At 39.0% G+C, this 13,574-nt stretch overlaps 3 protein-coding genes across 3 annotated transcripts in view; all 3 read right to left on the bottom strand.

Moving 5' to 3' along the window:
• Positions 1–1,337, bottom strand: part of LOC107059897 (uncharacterized) — a 5,354-nt gene extending 4,017 nt beyond the window's left edge. Inside the window, exon 1 of the mRNA XM_015306981.1 lies at positions 334–1,337. Within this exon, the coding sequence (XP_015162467.1) occupies positions 334–1,337 (1,004 nt within the window). The remainder of the gene's footprint in view (positions 1–333) is intronic.
• Positions 1,338–1,433: 96 nt separating this feature from the next.
• LOC107059896 (uncharacterized) lies at positions 1,434–2,426 on the bottom strand. Its single transcript, XM_015306980.1, has 2 exons — positions 1,948–2,426; positions 1,434–1,782 (listed from the first exon to the last, which is right to left on the bottom strand). The coding sequence occupies exons 1-2, from the start codon at positions 2,424–2,426 to the stop codon at positions 1,434–1,436; spliced, it is 828 nt and encodes a 275-aa protein (XP_015162466.1).
• Positions 2,427–11,771: 9,345 nt separating this feature from the next.
• Positions 11,772–12,307, bottom strand: LOC107059895 (uncharacterized). Its single transcript, XM_015306979.1, has 2 exons — positions 12,210–12,307; positions 11,772–12,150 (listed from the first exon to the last, which is right to left on the bottom strand). The coding sequence occupies exons 1-2, from the start codon at positions 12,305–12,307 to the stop codon at positions 11,772–11,774; spliced, it is 477 nt and encodes a 158-aa protein (XP_015162465.1).
• Positions 12,308–13,574: the final 1,267 nt, after the last annotated feature.

Here is a 13,574-nt window from a genome sequence, read left to right as displayed (position 1 = left end):
TTTAAATTTTCAAACTTTTAAATTGTGAAATTTAAACTTTTATACTTTTAAAAGTTTGAAAGTTTGTATTTAAAACTTTAAAAGTATAAATTTTTAAGTGTAATGTTCCTAATTTTTTAATTTTAATAAAAAAATTATAATTTTAACGGTTGGACCCGGTTTCCGGTCCGGTCCGGTCCGGTCCGTTACCGGTCCGTTACCGGTCCGGGACGGGAACACGGAATTTTTTCCGGAATTACCGGTTCCGGTCCGTCCCGGTTCCGGTTCGGTTCCGGCCCGTGGTGCCCGGTTCCGTTCCGGTTCCGGAACGTCCCGGTCCGGTAGTCCCGTTACCGGTCCCGTTGCCAGCCATACTCTAGAGTGTCCTCCACCATGTCCGAGAAGATAGACATCATACACCTCTGGAAGGTTGCTGGTACATTACATAGTCCAAATGGAATGCGTTTAAACGCAAATGTGCCATAAGGACATGTAAATGTGGTATTTTCCTGATCTTCAGGAGCAATTGATATCCGGTTGTAGCCAGAGTATCTATCTAAGAAATAGTACCACCTTTTTCCAGCCAACATTTCAAGCTTCTGGTCCATAAATGTCATTGGGAAGTGATCCTTCAAGGTCTTCTTGTTCAGCTTCTTATAGTCCATGCACACTCGCCATCCAGTGACTGGTCTTTGTCGGACCAACTCATTCTTTACATTCGCCACCACTATCATACCATCTTTTTTGGGAACACATTGCACTGGGCTGACCCAGTGACTGTCAGAAATGGGGTACACCACCCCAACATCTAACCACTTCATAATCTCCTTTTTGACCACCTCTTGCATTGGTGGGTTTAGCCTCCGCTGGTGTTCAATGATTGAGTAGCAGTCCTCCGCAAGTTGGATCTTATGGGTGCATATACCTGGAGGTATCCCGATGATGTCAGCAATGGTCCACCCAATAGCCCTTTTGTACCTTATCAACACTTTGATCACATCTTGAATCTGTTCTTCATTCAAATATGCAGCTAAGATCACATGCAAAGTGTTGTTAGTACCTAAAAATACATACCTCAGGTGACTGGGTAACTGTTTCAGTTCCAGCATAGGTGGCTCCTCAATGGATGGTTTTGCTGGAGGACTTGGCCTATTTTTCAAATCCAATTCCAGTTTCTTTGGAGCATAATAATGTGCTCCCATTCCCTGCATAACATTCACAGTCTCTACATAGTCAGACCAGAAATCAGGTTCAAAGTTCATCAACATGACTGCTAATGTTTCGACAGCCATCCTCTCCTCAATAGTCACTCCAAACTCTCCTTTATCATCAACTTCTATTGCCAACACCACATTCATGTCTTGAGGTTTCTTCATGGACCTCCAAATTTTAAACTTTACCTTCTTATTGTTGAGCTTGAATTTCAGCTCTCCACTCTAGACATCAACCAATCCTCATCCTGTGGCTATAAATGGTCTTCCCAAGATTATGGGAACCTCAAAATCCACTTCACAATCAAATATCACAAAGTCTGCTTGAAAGATGAAAGTGTCCACCTTTACGAGCACATCACATAAGATGCCCACGGGTCGCTTCCTCGACCTATCTGCCATCATCAACCTCATTGATGTGTGTTTTGGAACTCCTAACCCCAGTTGCTTGTAGATGGCCAATGGCATCAAGTTTATACTGGCCCCTAAGTCACACAAGGCCTTTGTGAATTCGATTAATCCGATTCTGCACGGTATGGTGAATGCACCCGGATCCTCCACCTTCTTTACTAGAGACCTGGTAGCAATAGCACTGCAGTGATGAACATTGTCAGTAAAATCAATACTTAGAACTCTTTTTTTCGTGACCAAGTCCTTTATGAACTTGGCATAACTTGGCATAACTTGGCATCTGCTCTAGGGCTTCCACCAATGGTATGTTCACTGATAGTTGTCTCAGCATGGTGATAAACTTCACAAATTTCCCATCTTCGGCTTTTTTTTAAGCCTTTGAGGGAAAGGAGGAGGTGGTCTTGAAATTTGTTGTAAAGGCATAATTCTCTCAACTCCTTTCTCCGTTGCTCTTGTTTGTTTCACTATTGGCTGAGCGTCCTGCGAGTCATATACATGTTCAGCTTCGGTCTCCTCTCTTCCAGTTTGCTCCACAACCTGTTCATTCTCAGTACCTATAAAAATTGGGTCATTAAGAATCTTACCACTCCTGGTGGCGATAGCCATGCAATGCCCGTCCTTCTTAGGATTTTGAATAGTATCACTAGGCAGTGACCCATTCTTCCTTTGATTTAGTGATGCTGAAAGCTGCCCCAAGTGCTGCTCTATTTGCTTTATGGAGGTGGTGTGGGAGTCTACTAGTTGACTCATACTGGAGAAATCACCTTTCATCTCCTTCACCCCTGCATCAGTTGACTCAACTTTTTGGAGCACCTTGGCCAACATGTCTTCCAGCTTAGACCCACTGGAACTACGACTCACCCGGTCTCTATTACCTGGGGGGACATACACACCACTGCAATCATTTTTGTACCCATCTCTGTTCTACCAGTTTCTCTACTCTTTGTTGCTGGCCTTTCATATTGCCCTTCACTTGAATAGTTTTGACCTGCATTTCCAGAATTGTAACCTTGGTGTCCCGAGTTATAATTCTGGAAACCTCATTGGTTGCCCAAGTGTTTCACCTCCTCATCTAGATCGATGTCCTAATCTTTATACATATTTGGAGGTCCTACAACATTTACATTTTCAAAACTTGCGACAATATGCTTCGTGAGTAGGTCTATCTGGGTCCTCATGTGTGCCATATCCTGATCCCTTTATTCTTCTATTTTCCTTTGTTCAGCTGAGAGTTTAAAAGTGAACCTAAGGTCTCCTACTTCTGCATCCCTGGTGTACCATGCCCTATTATTCTTGGACACCTCGTCTATCAGCTACATGCTCTCTGAGAATGGCTTCCTCATGAATGATCCTCCACACACTGCATCAACAACAGGTTTAGTAACATAATTCAAAGATCTATAGAAACCCTTTTTAGATGTCTCTCAATGAGACCATGGTTTGGACACTTCTTTAGCTTTTGGATGAATCTCCACCAAGTGGCATGCATCGCTTCTCCTTGTAACTGCTTATGGGCACTTATCTCATCTTTCATCTGCAGCTCTTTTGATTCCAGAAAGAATAGTTCCAGGAAGGCCTCCTTCAGCTCAGTTCAAGTCCCGATTGACTCATCAGGCATCTCATTTCACCAATTGGTTGCCTCCCCAGTAAGAGTGGGAACAACCTCAATCTCATTGCTGTCTGGCTAACCCCGGGAATTTCTTGCAATTTGCATATCGCCACAAAGTTCATCAAATGTTGATTAGTATCATCACCAGCTGCACCCCTGAACATACCTTTCGAATTCAGCAGTTGAATCATAGTGTTGGTGATTGTGAATTTCACACCTGGAGGTAGTGCAAGTAACACTATCGCTCATGTGGCTCCAGCTCCATCCAAGTCTAAGTCATCCTCTTTATACATCTTGTGAGCTGTATGTTGTGCCCTACCACTTGGAGCTATTGGTTGACGGTGGGGAGGAACAAGTTCATCCACTGCTATGTTTCCTTCCACAACACTAGGCTGGTTGTTCACAACATTTTGTTGAATACCTTTTGCAGCGGTTTCAGCTTCCAGTCCAAGTCTTTGCCTCTGAGCCTCAAGTTCTTGTGCATTCACCATTTTACGGATTGTCTTCCGAAGTTCTGGGTCGTATCGGAATAATGTGGCTCCCTTACTTCTGGTATTTGACATACACAATCGAACTCACCTGAAAGAGACACAGATAAAGAACAAGACGTAAAATTAGGAAATATAACTACATGTTGAATAAATCTAGTGAAACACTTCTGAATTGAAGTTCCCCGGCAGCGGCGCCAAAATTTGATACGTCCAAACTTACACTTCAATTAGGAAGTATAAACGATCGAAGTCAATTTATAGCACACAACGTGAGTTGAGGTCGATCCCACAGAGAATTTCTTTACAGAAATAATTTCACTGTCGCGTTTTACTCATATGTCATTATTATTTCCTAAAGAAACAGCTACGGAAAGTAAAATGGGTTTAGCGATAAAGCACTAGTAACCAAGGTTGTTGACTAAGATCTAATTCAACAATTAACAAAATATCAGTTCTAAAGTTGTTTGGATAATTAAATGAAACTAGGATTTGTTCCCCATAACGTTGCATATAATGTTCTTCCGTAGTTGAGTTTCAGGTAATTTATCTCTACAAAATACATCTGACCTAACTATATCTGATACTTCTCAGTCTAATCAAATAATCTTCACTCAAGTCCTCTCGGTCCCAGAGTATTACAAGTTTTACCCTCACTTACAGTAGTGTTAAAGTTCTTTTCTCTCGAACTCGAACTTTGACTCCATTTCGTTAAGTTAATTTAGCTTTTTCCTAACTATCATTTTTCTCTCGAACAAATGACAGATATAAGTTCACTCCATTGCATGCATTCATTAAAATACATGAATAACGAAAGCTAAATTATAATTTGAAAATATAAATTGCCTTTCACTCGTTTTACGAAATTACATTTAAATTTACGTCATAGATCCCACAATCCCAGTTGTGGTATTTAGCCACTCATGATTTCACGTAAACTTACACAAGTATATAATGAAAACATGACAAGAAAATACTTACAAAAATAAGGAAATCGATAAGCACTTTGATAATTCATGCACCGTAAATCCAACTTTCAAACTTAATTCAATGTTAATCTTAAAAACCAAAAGCTAAGAATATTTGAAAACTTATTCTTCGTTCCAGATAAGACAAGATAAAAACTAAAAACAACCTAATTAATTCAAATAAAGTGTTTTAAAAAGAGTCCTACTTGAAGTAGGACTGAAATGTCGGGCACTTCATGATTGCCTCCACGACCCGTCAAGGACTTCACGGTCTGTGAATACCTTCGTGGTCTTCACCTGCACTCACCCAAAACAGGTTCTTCAAAGCCTGTACACTGAGTCATCACCATGGACACCACCACGACTCGTGACAATGACCACGGTCCAGGTAGTTGTCTGTGGTCCTCACATGATCAATTTCCTCTTCATATTTACAATCCCCCTTCACTAGATCATCACCACGGACACCAGCACAATTCGTGACAATGACCATGGTCCGTGTAGTTGTTCGTGGTCTTCACTTAGTCAATTTCCTTTTCAACTTTTCATTGCCAATTCACTGGCTCATCTTCACGACTCTCACCACGGACCGTTGTGAGGACCACGACCCTTGAGGTTGTTCATGGTCTTCACTTGGTTCAATTCTCGTTCAACTCCTCCAACCCTCATCACTGGTTAAACTCTATGAGCATCTCCACGATCAGTAGTGAAGACCACAACCTATGAGGTCGTCTGTGGTCTTTACTTCCACTTTCATTGATTTTTAATCTTTTTTATCCTCTTTTACCTCCACCCATTTCACCTATACAAACACTACCAAACACATTGTATCCTTATAAATACACTCGATTCTAGTATTAATTCTTAGTTTTCAAGCATCAAATGTGCCAAGATTTCATGGCACATCAACACCCTCAACTTAGAACCATTACTTGTCCTCAAGTGATGAGAAAACAATACATTCAACCCTCAAATCATTCAAACACTTTTGAAACTATGCAACAACCATCTCAAATACAATTTGTATCCAAAATCATCAATCTAACATGCAAGGATGAATATATGACATCTCATTACTCACAGTCGACCATGCTTATGCTTGTGAACTCTCAGCTAATACAATCTACTCTAAAATGCAATCACTGTGTCCTCACACCAAAAAAGTCCCTCACTCATGATAATTGAGAATAAGTACTACACTCGCACTCTCAAAGAACTTCTAACACTAACACAAAACTACCACAGGCTTGCCCTTGCTTTCTACGCTTTATCTTTCAAACATTCAGTATAGAATCACTGTTGGACTTTATCGGCTTGTAACATAGGCTCAGGCTAGGGAATGGATATTTGGGTTTGTGAGTGACTAGTCCCTTGGTTCTCCAAAGTTTCGTTTGCACACAACTCTTTTCTGAGTGATTCCCTCTTTTTCTTCGTTTTAGTACATCCCAACATCAATTATTTTTTATTCATTCATCTCACTGGTTGAACCTTCTTTTTCACTTCTTATTTCTGCTCGGGTTGCAACACCCTCAAATTAGGCTTTTGGCCTTAGTTGTGACATCATATCTTCGGAGACCCAAGTATATGATATTTAATGGGTAAGAACAAATAGTGATTTTCAGGCTAAAATCGAGTTCAAGTGATAAGCTTTTTATTTGGTTGTTTTATTTTTGACTTTTTAATGGCTTAGCAAATATGGCCTACTGATCCTTTCCTATCCGGTTATTCTCAGATCTAAGCAAGACTACTCGAGGAAGTTCTAGTTTCTTCTCCTAGCATTAGACTTCGAGCAATCCTCACACACACATGACAAATAACTACATTCTCCAATTTCTTGGTTCACCAATTTATTTATTAGAGTAGCAATGTTCAACATGTAGGTATCTAAGATGATCTCTAAGGATCCTAACAGTCAACTTTCAGATTAAGGTCCTCATTTCTCACAAAAAAATAATAGTTGTTGCACAGCCCAACAGACACACTTCAAAAGTCCATCAGAAACACAAACATACTAATCACAATATTTCAGATAAACACAAAGTCAACCTCCATTCATTTAAATAGCTAAAATGGAAGGTTGCTCACAAATTTGATATGTCCCAACTTACACCTCAATTAAGAGGTATAAACGGTCGAAATCAATTTATAAAACTCAATGTGAGTTGAGGTCGATCCCACAGAGAATAAATTCACTTTCGTGTTTTACTCAAATGTCGTTATTATTTCCTAAAGAAACAGTTACGGAAAGTAAAATGCGTTTAGCGATAAAGCTCTAGTAACAAAGGTTGTTGACTGAGATCTAATTCAACAATTAACAAAATATCAGTTCTAAAGTTGTTTCGATAATTAAATGAAACTAGGATTGTGTTCCCCATAATGTTGCATCTAATGTTCTTCCGCAGTTGAGTTTCAGGCAATTTGTCTCTACAAAATACATGCGAGCTAACTATATCTGATACTTCTAAATCTAATCAGATAATCTTTACTCAAGTCCTCTCTGTCCTAGAGTATTACAAGTTTTACCCTCTCTTACAATACTGTTAAAATTCTTTTCTCTCGAACTCGAACTTTGATTCCATTTCGTCAGGTTAATTTAGCTTTTTCCTAACTATTATTTTTCTCTTGAACAAATGGCAGATATAAGTTCACTCCATTGCGTGCATTCATTAAAATACATGAATAACGAAAGCTAAATTATAATTTACAAATATAAATCACCTTTCACTCGTTTTACGAAAATACATTTAAATTTACGTCATAGATCCCACAATCCCAGTTGTGGTATTTAGCCACTCATGATTTCACGTAAACTTACAGAAGTATATAATGAAAACATGATAAGAAAATAGTTACGAAAATAAGCAAATCGATAAGTACTTTGATAATTCAAGAATTGGAAATCCAATTTTTAAACCTAATTCGATGTTAATCTTCAAAACCAAAAGCTAAGAATATTTGAAAACTTGTTCTTCGTTCCAGATAGGACGAGATAAAAACTAAAAACGACCTAATTAATTCAAATAAAGTGTTTTAAAAAGAGTCCTACTCGAAGTAGGACTAAACTGTCAGACACTTTACAACTGCCTCTACGACCCGTCAAGGGCTTCATGGCCCGTGAATCCCTTTGTGGTCTTCACTTGCACTCACCCAAAACAAGTTCTTCAGATCATGTACACTGAGTCATCACCACAGACACCACCACGTCTTGTGACAATGACCACGGTCCGTGTAGTTGTCTGTGGTTTTCACTTGATCATTTCCCTCTTCAACTTTATATTTCCCCTTCACTGGATCATCACCACAGACACCACCACGACTCGTCACAATGACCATGGTCCGTGGTCTTCACTTGGTTAATTCCCTTTTCCACTTTTCATTGCCCATTCACTGGCTCATCTTCACGACTCTCACCACAGACCGTTGTGAGGACCACGACCCGTGAGGTTGTTCGTGGTCTTAACTTGGTTCAATTCTCTTTCAGCTCCTCCAACCCTCATCACTCGTTCAACTATACGAGCATCTCCACGATCAGTAGTAAAGACCACGACCCGTGACGTCGTCCGTGGTCTTTACTTCCGCTTTCAATGAATTTTCATCTTTTCTATCATCTTTTACTTCCACCTATTTCACATGTACAAACACTACCAAACACATTATATCCTCATAAATACACTCGATTCTAGTATAAATTCTTAGTTTTCAAGCATCAAATGTTCCAAGATTTCGTGGCACATCATTATCCCACATCGTTTGAAATAAATGAAACTCGAAAATTAATTTCTATCGTGGAGGGTCAAAATTTGATGTCAACAACTATCCCTCATTTGAGTTGAATTGATGAAAGAAATTCGAGGCAAATGAAATTGACGAATTCAATTTTGACCGACCACATCTTCATTTTTTAGAAAAAGGATTTGGTACAGATTTTGGAATTATGGCCGAACCCCGAATATGAGTTTCCTACATATCTCTGGCTATATGAGAATTCAGGTCACTTGTAGTTTGATACGCTTGTTTTAACGCACGATTCCAAAAAAATTCAGAAGCTATTCTGATATAGGACTATGGAGAGACCGGAATGCTCGAGAATAAGATTTGAGAGAGAATGTTGAAATACAGCTAAATTTTCAATACTTATCCCGCCTACATATCCCTTAACTCAAGGAATCAAGTTGTTATAAGTTTGACTTGGTCGGTTGAAAAGGAAATCTCTTATGCTAAGATGACCTTCAATTCTGGAAGAGCGACAAAGTAAGTCGAGTATGAAAAAGAGGCTTGCAACCTCTTAGCCATGAATGTGGCACGCTTCACACCCATACTTAAGAATTTACACGGACATAATTTCCAAAGCTCTTGGTGTATTGTCACTCAGATTAGAAAGTTGCCTCCGGTGAAAACCAAATTTTTCTAGATGTGAAACTGAAACCGATAGATCTAAAGAAAATTCTACATGCCTTCTGATAGGGGTGAGGTTTGATTGTGGTAGAAGTCGCTCCTCAGCTCACGTCCTATGAGTTTGATACTTCTCTTCAGACTATGTCCCAGTTTGTTCCGAAGAAAAAGTTCCACATTGTGCTGGATCCTTTTTGATGTCGTCCACACTCGTGGTTTATTTGAGAAATCATCCTCTTGGATGCTTTCGACAAATATTGAGATAAAATTCATCAGTATAAAATGTAATTTAAATGGAGAGATAGTGTCTTTTACCGTGTCGGCACTTAGCTGCTCCTTTCAAATACTTGATGTCAGCTTTTTTCAATGTGACGCAGATCAAATAAAGCTTAGACCTCATATTTTCAATACAATTCTTCAATGTAATTTTCTTTTAATATTAAAGTAATAAGAAATAGACTTGATATAATATATTGATGGCTCTGTTGATGACGTTCTCCGAATAGAGACAATGATGATGACTTTCTTGTAACGGAATGTACATGATGCCTCACTGGGCAATGATAATTATAATGATTTTACTGCAATTGAATGAAGTCGGTGCCTCTCTAGGCAATGAAGATGATGCTTCACTGGGCATTGACGATGATGATGACTTTTCGATTTCTAAATGAAAATAATGCCTTACTGGGCAATGAGATGAAGATGACTTTTTGGTGCTGAATGAATATAACGCATCACTGGGCAATGCCGATAATGATGACTTTAGTTGATGAAACAAATGCCTTACTAGGCAATAAGATGAAGATGGTGCCTCACTGGGCAATGCAAATGATGATGACTTTTTGGTATTGAATGAAGATAATGCCTCATTGCGAATTGCTGGTGATGCCTCACTAGGCAATGAGATAGAGATGACTTTCGGGAGTTGAATGAAGATATTGCCTTACTGGGCAATGGTGGTAATGCCTCACTGGGCAATGATATTATCTTGCTCAATAATACGACATGAATGAACCTCTGGGTAGTTGTATCATCTCATTAGACAATACAATATAAATGACCCTCTGGGTAGTGGTACCATCTTATTCGACAATACAATATAAGTGACCCTTTGGGTGAAGATATTATCACACTTGATAATACGATGAATAACTGCCTGATATTTCTAGTTGCAGGGAAATGATTATATTGCTTTCTTCAAGGTTTTCATTTTTTCCATCTTCGAACAATCGTATGTTCATTGTGGATCTCACCTTGTTGCGAATTTGGGCAAAAAATTGTTACTCACATTTCAAATTCTTTCCCTGGTATCAAAACGTTATAACTTTTTCTGCATCCACAGAAAAATACTTAGTTTTAAATGAACTAATATGTGTCGATATCTCAGGTTGTCTGCTTCTTGTCTTGCTATCTCCGGTTAATTTCTCCGATCTCCTGCTTATATTGATAGATAAGACAACATTTTTGTGCAAAATATTTGAAACATATGGATAAAGCCTTTAAGAAAAAAAGAAAAAAAATAGGTTTTCAAAAACTACATTTTAAAAAGGTCACTGCCAAGTGTCATTTCACATCAAGCTTAATGAATGCATTTGGAGTTGATTTTTTTAGATCTATCAGATAACTTGTTGGAAATATTCTGAAGATTGTTGAAGTTTGGGCGATCTGGCTCTTGAAATGTCGAAGATTGTTGAGGTTGACTTCTGGTCTTGCAATGGCGTTATGGATCACTTGAAGTTACTTCCGAACTCCTGATCATGCTAGAGTTATTCGATGGTTTCTTAAACTTCTGATGAAGCCTAATGAAGTTTTTGAGGTCATCCCAAAAAAAATTTGTCCCAGTTAAACGTCTTGGCGTATTTTGAAATGTCGATAGATGACTCATGGAATTTTTGAGATTCTCTCAAAAAATTTGTCTCAGTTGCAATTCTCAATGTATTTTTAGTCTTGACTTGTTGGGGAGATCTTCTTCTTGAGAATTTTTGAGTCCCTCTCAAAAATTTACGACCCAGTTTCTATAGTAAAAAATAGTAATCTTACGGGAGATTTGATGAACCGTTGTGGCGCCTACGTATCCCGTTGAGGTAGGAATCATGTCAAACGTAGTTCCACTCTTAAGGATTAACAAAAATAGGGAATTTCAACAAGGAAACGACTGAGGCCGACACGGGCCGCCTACGTATCTCATTCTTTATAATTCAGGTTGAACGTAGTTCAAGTACAAAGGAACACATTAAAAAGGTAAATGGGTGACCGAGGCCGACACAAGACGCCTACGTATCTCATTCTTGAGAATTAGGTTAGACATAGTTCATTACAAAGGGGAAACATTCTAAAACATAAACGATTACAAACAAATAATAGCGATTACAAGGAAAGGAGAGAAACACAGACTGAGCCTTCACATATAATGTCTCTTGACAACATTTGAGTTGATCGGTCTTGGCCACTCTATGCCATCCATCTCTGACAAGATCAGGGCACCTCCAAATAACACTTTGCGAACCAAGTAGGGTCCTTGCCAATTTAGTGCAAATTTCCATTTGTACTCATCTTGGTGCGGAATGATGCGTATGAGAACCAATTGACCGATTTCAAATATCATGAATCTTACCCTTTTGTTGAAAGCACAAATCATTCTTTGTTGATATAGTTGGCCATGAAAAATGACAATCATCCTCTTCTCATCAATCAACGTTAAATGATCAATCTACTTGCAAACCCAATCAACATAACTCAATTCGGCTTCCTGGATGATTCTCAATGAAGATATTTCAACTTCGGCAGGTAGAACTGCTTCTGTTCCATATACTGACAGGTATGGAGTTGCTTCAATTGACGTTCTGACAGTCATACGGTAACCCAACAAAGCATATGACAACATCTCATGCCAACCTTTCTGATTGCCTATCATCTTCCTAAGGATCTTCTTGATGTTCTTGTTGGCGGCTTCTACAACTCCATTTATTTGGGGACGATAGGCGGTTGAGTTCTGATGAGTGTTCTTGAATTGTTCACATATCTCTTTCATCAAATGACGGTTGAGATTCACTCCATTGTTAGTAATGATGGATCCCGGTATCCCAAATCTACATAACAAATTGTCGTGGGCAAAATCAGCCACAACTTTCTTGTCACTGATTTATACGAGGCTGCTTCCACCCACTTGGTAAAGTAATCAATGGCAACCAAAATGAATATGTGTCCATTAGAAGCGGCTGTCTTTATTGGACCAGTGACCTCCATGCCCCAAGCTCGACCAAATTGAACTTATGGCATTGAGTTCGTGAGGCAGTACTCGAATCAAATCCCCATGTATTTGACATTTATGAAATTTTTGCACAAATTTGCAACAATCATGCTCTAGAGTCATCCAAAAATAACCAGCTCAAAGGATCTTCTTCGCCAAGGTGAGTCCATTTATATGAGTACCACAAACTCTAGCGTGTATCTGTTCAAGAAACTTCACAGTGTCAATAACATCTACGCATCTAAGAAGACCTAAATCTAGAGTTCTCATGTAAAGGATTTCCCCACTTGAAAAGAAATTATGAGCCCTACGGCGTATCAATTCTCTTTGGTTGAACGTTGCATTCTCAGGATAAGTCCCGGTTTCCAAATACTTCTTTATGTCAAAATACCAAGGCAACCCATCTGGTTCAGCTTCAACATGTGAACAATGAACATGCTATTTTTTTACCTATATATCCAAGGAATCAATATAACTTGTATCTGGATGTTTGATCATTGAGGCATTGGTGGCAAGAGCATTTTCCAATTCATTTTGCATCCTGGGAGTGTGTCTGAATCCAAACTTGCGGAATCTTTTGCACAACTGTTGTATCAACTGCACACATGGTGTGATCCTTGGGTTCTTTATGACCAATTCTCTTTGAACTTGATGAATTAGCAAATCCGAATCTCCAATTACCAACAACTCATGGACGTTCATATCGATAGCCATTTTCAAATCAAGAATGAAAGCTTCATATTCAGCCATGTTATTTGTGCAATTGAATCGGAGTTTAGCTACCATAGGATAATGTGGACCAGATTCGGTTACTAGGACTGCTCCAATACCATTTCCTTGGTGGTTCGCCACTTCATCAAAGAATACCCTCCAACCTAGGTATGCCTACAAAATGTCTTCTCCCACAAATGTTATTCTTCCTCAGGGAAACAAGTTTTAAGCTGTTCATACTCTTCATTAACTTGATTCTCGTGAGGTGATCAGCTAAGGCTTGTGATTTTATTGCCTTTTGTGTCACATACACAATATCAAACTCGCTCAAAAGCATTTGCCATCTAGCTAACTTTCCGGTCGGCATCGCTTTCTGAATAATATACTTCAATGGGTCCATCCTGGATATGAGGTATGTGGTATATGAAGACAAATAATGTCCCAACTTCTGAGCAATCCAGGTTAAAGCACAACATGTCCTCTCCAAAAGAGTGTTATATGCCTCATATGGAGTGAATTTCTTGCTCAAGTAGAAGATGGCTCACTCCTTAT

The sequence above is a fragment of the Solanum tuberosum genome, unplaced genomic scaffold (assembly GCF_000226075.1).
Source record: "Solanum tuberosum cultivar DM 1-3 516 R44 unplaced genomic scaffold, SolTub_3.0 scf00046, whole genome shotgun sequence".
Classification (NCBI taxonomy): Eukaryota; Viridiplantae; Streptophyta; class Magnoliopsida; order Solanales; family Solanaceae; genus Solanum; species Solanum tuberosum.
The sequence above is the reverse complement of the archived record's forward strand: the minus strand, read 5'-3'. Positions and strand labels throughout refer to the sequence as shown.

What these genes read in the sequence shown, in the direction of transcription:
- LOC107059896 (XM_015306980.1), bottom strand. Translation starts at nt 2,426, where the DNA reads ATGTTGGCCAAGGTGCTCCAAAAAGTTGAGTCAACTGATGCAGGGGTG. An exon ending in AAGCCGAAGATGGGAAATTT is followed by an intron (nt 1,783 to 1,947) that starts GTGAAGTTTATC and finishes TCATCACTGCAG; the next exon opens with TGCTATTGCTACCAGGTCTC.
- LOC107059895 (XM_015306979.1), bottom strand. Translation starts at nt 12,307, where the DNA reads ATGGAGGTCACTGGTCCAATAAAGACAGCCGCTTCTAATGGACACATA. An exon ending in AAGTGGGTGGAAGCAGCCTC is followed by an intron (nt 12,151 to 12,209) that starts GTATAAATCAGT and finishes TTTGTTATGTAG; the next exon opens with ATTTGGGATACCGGGATCCA.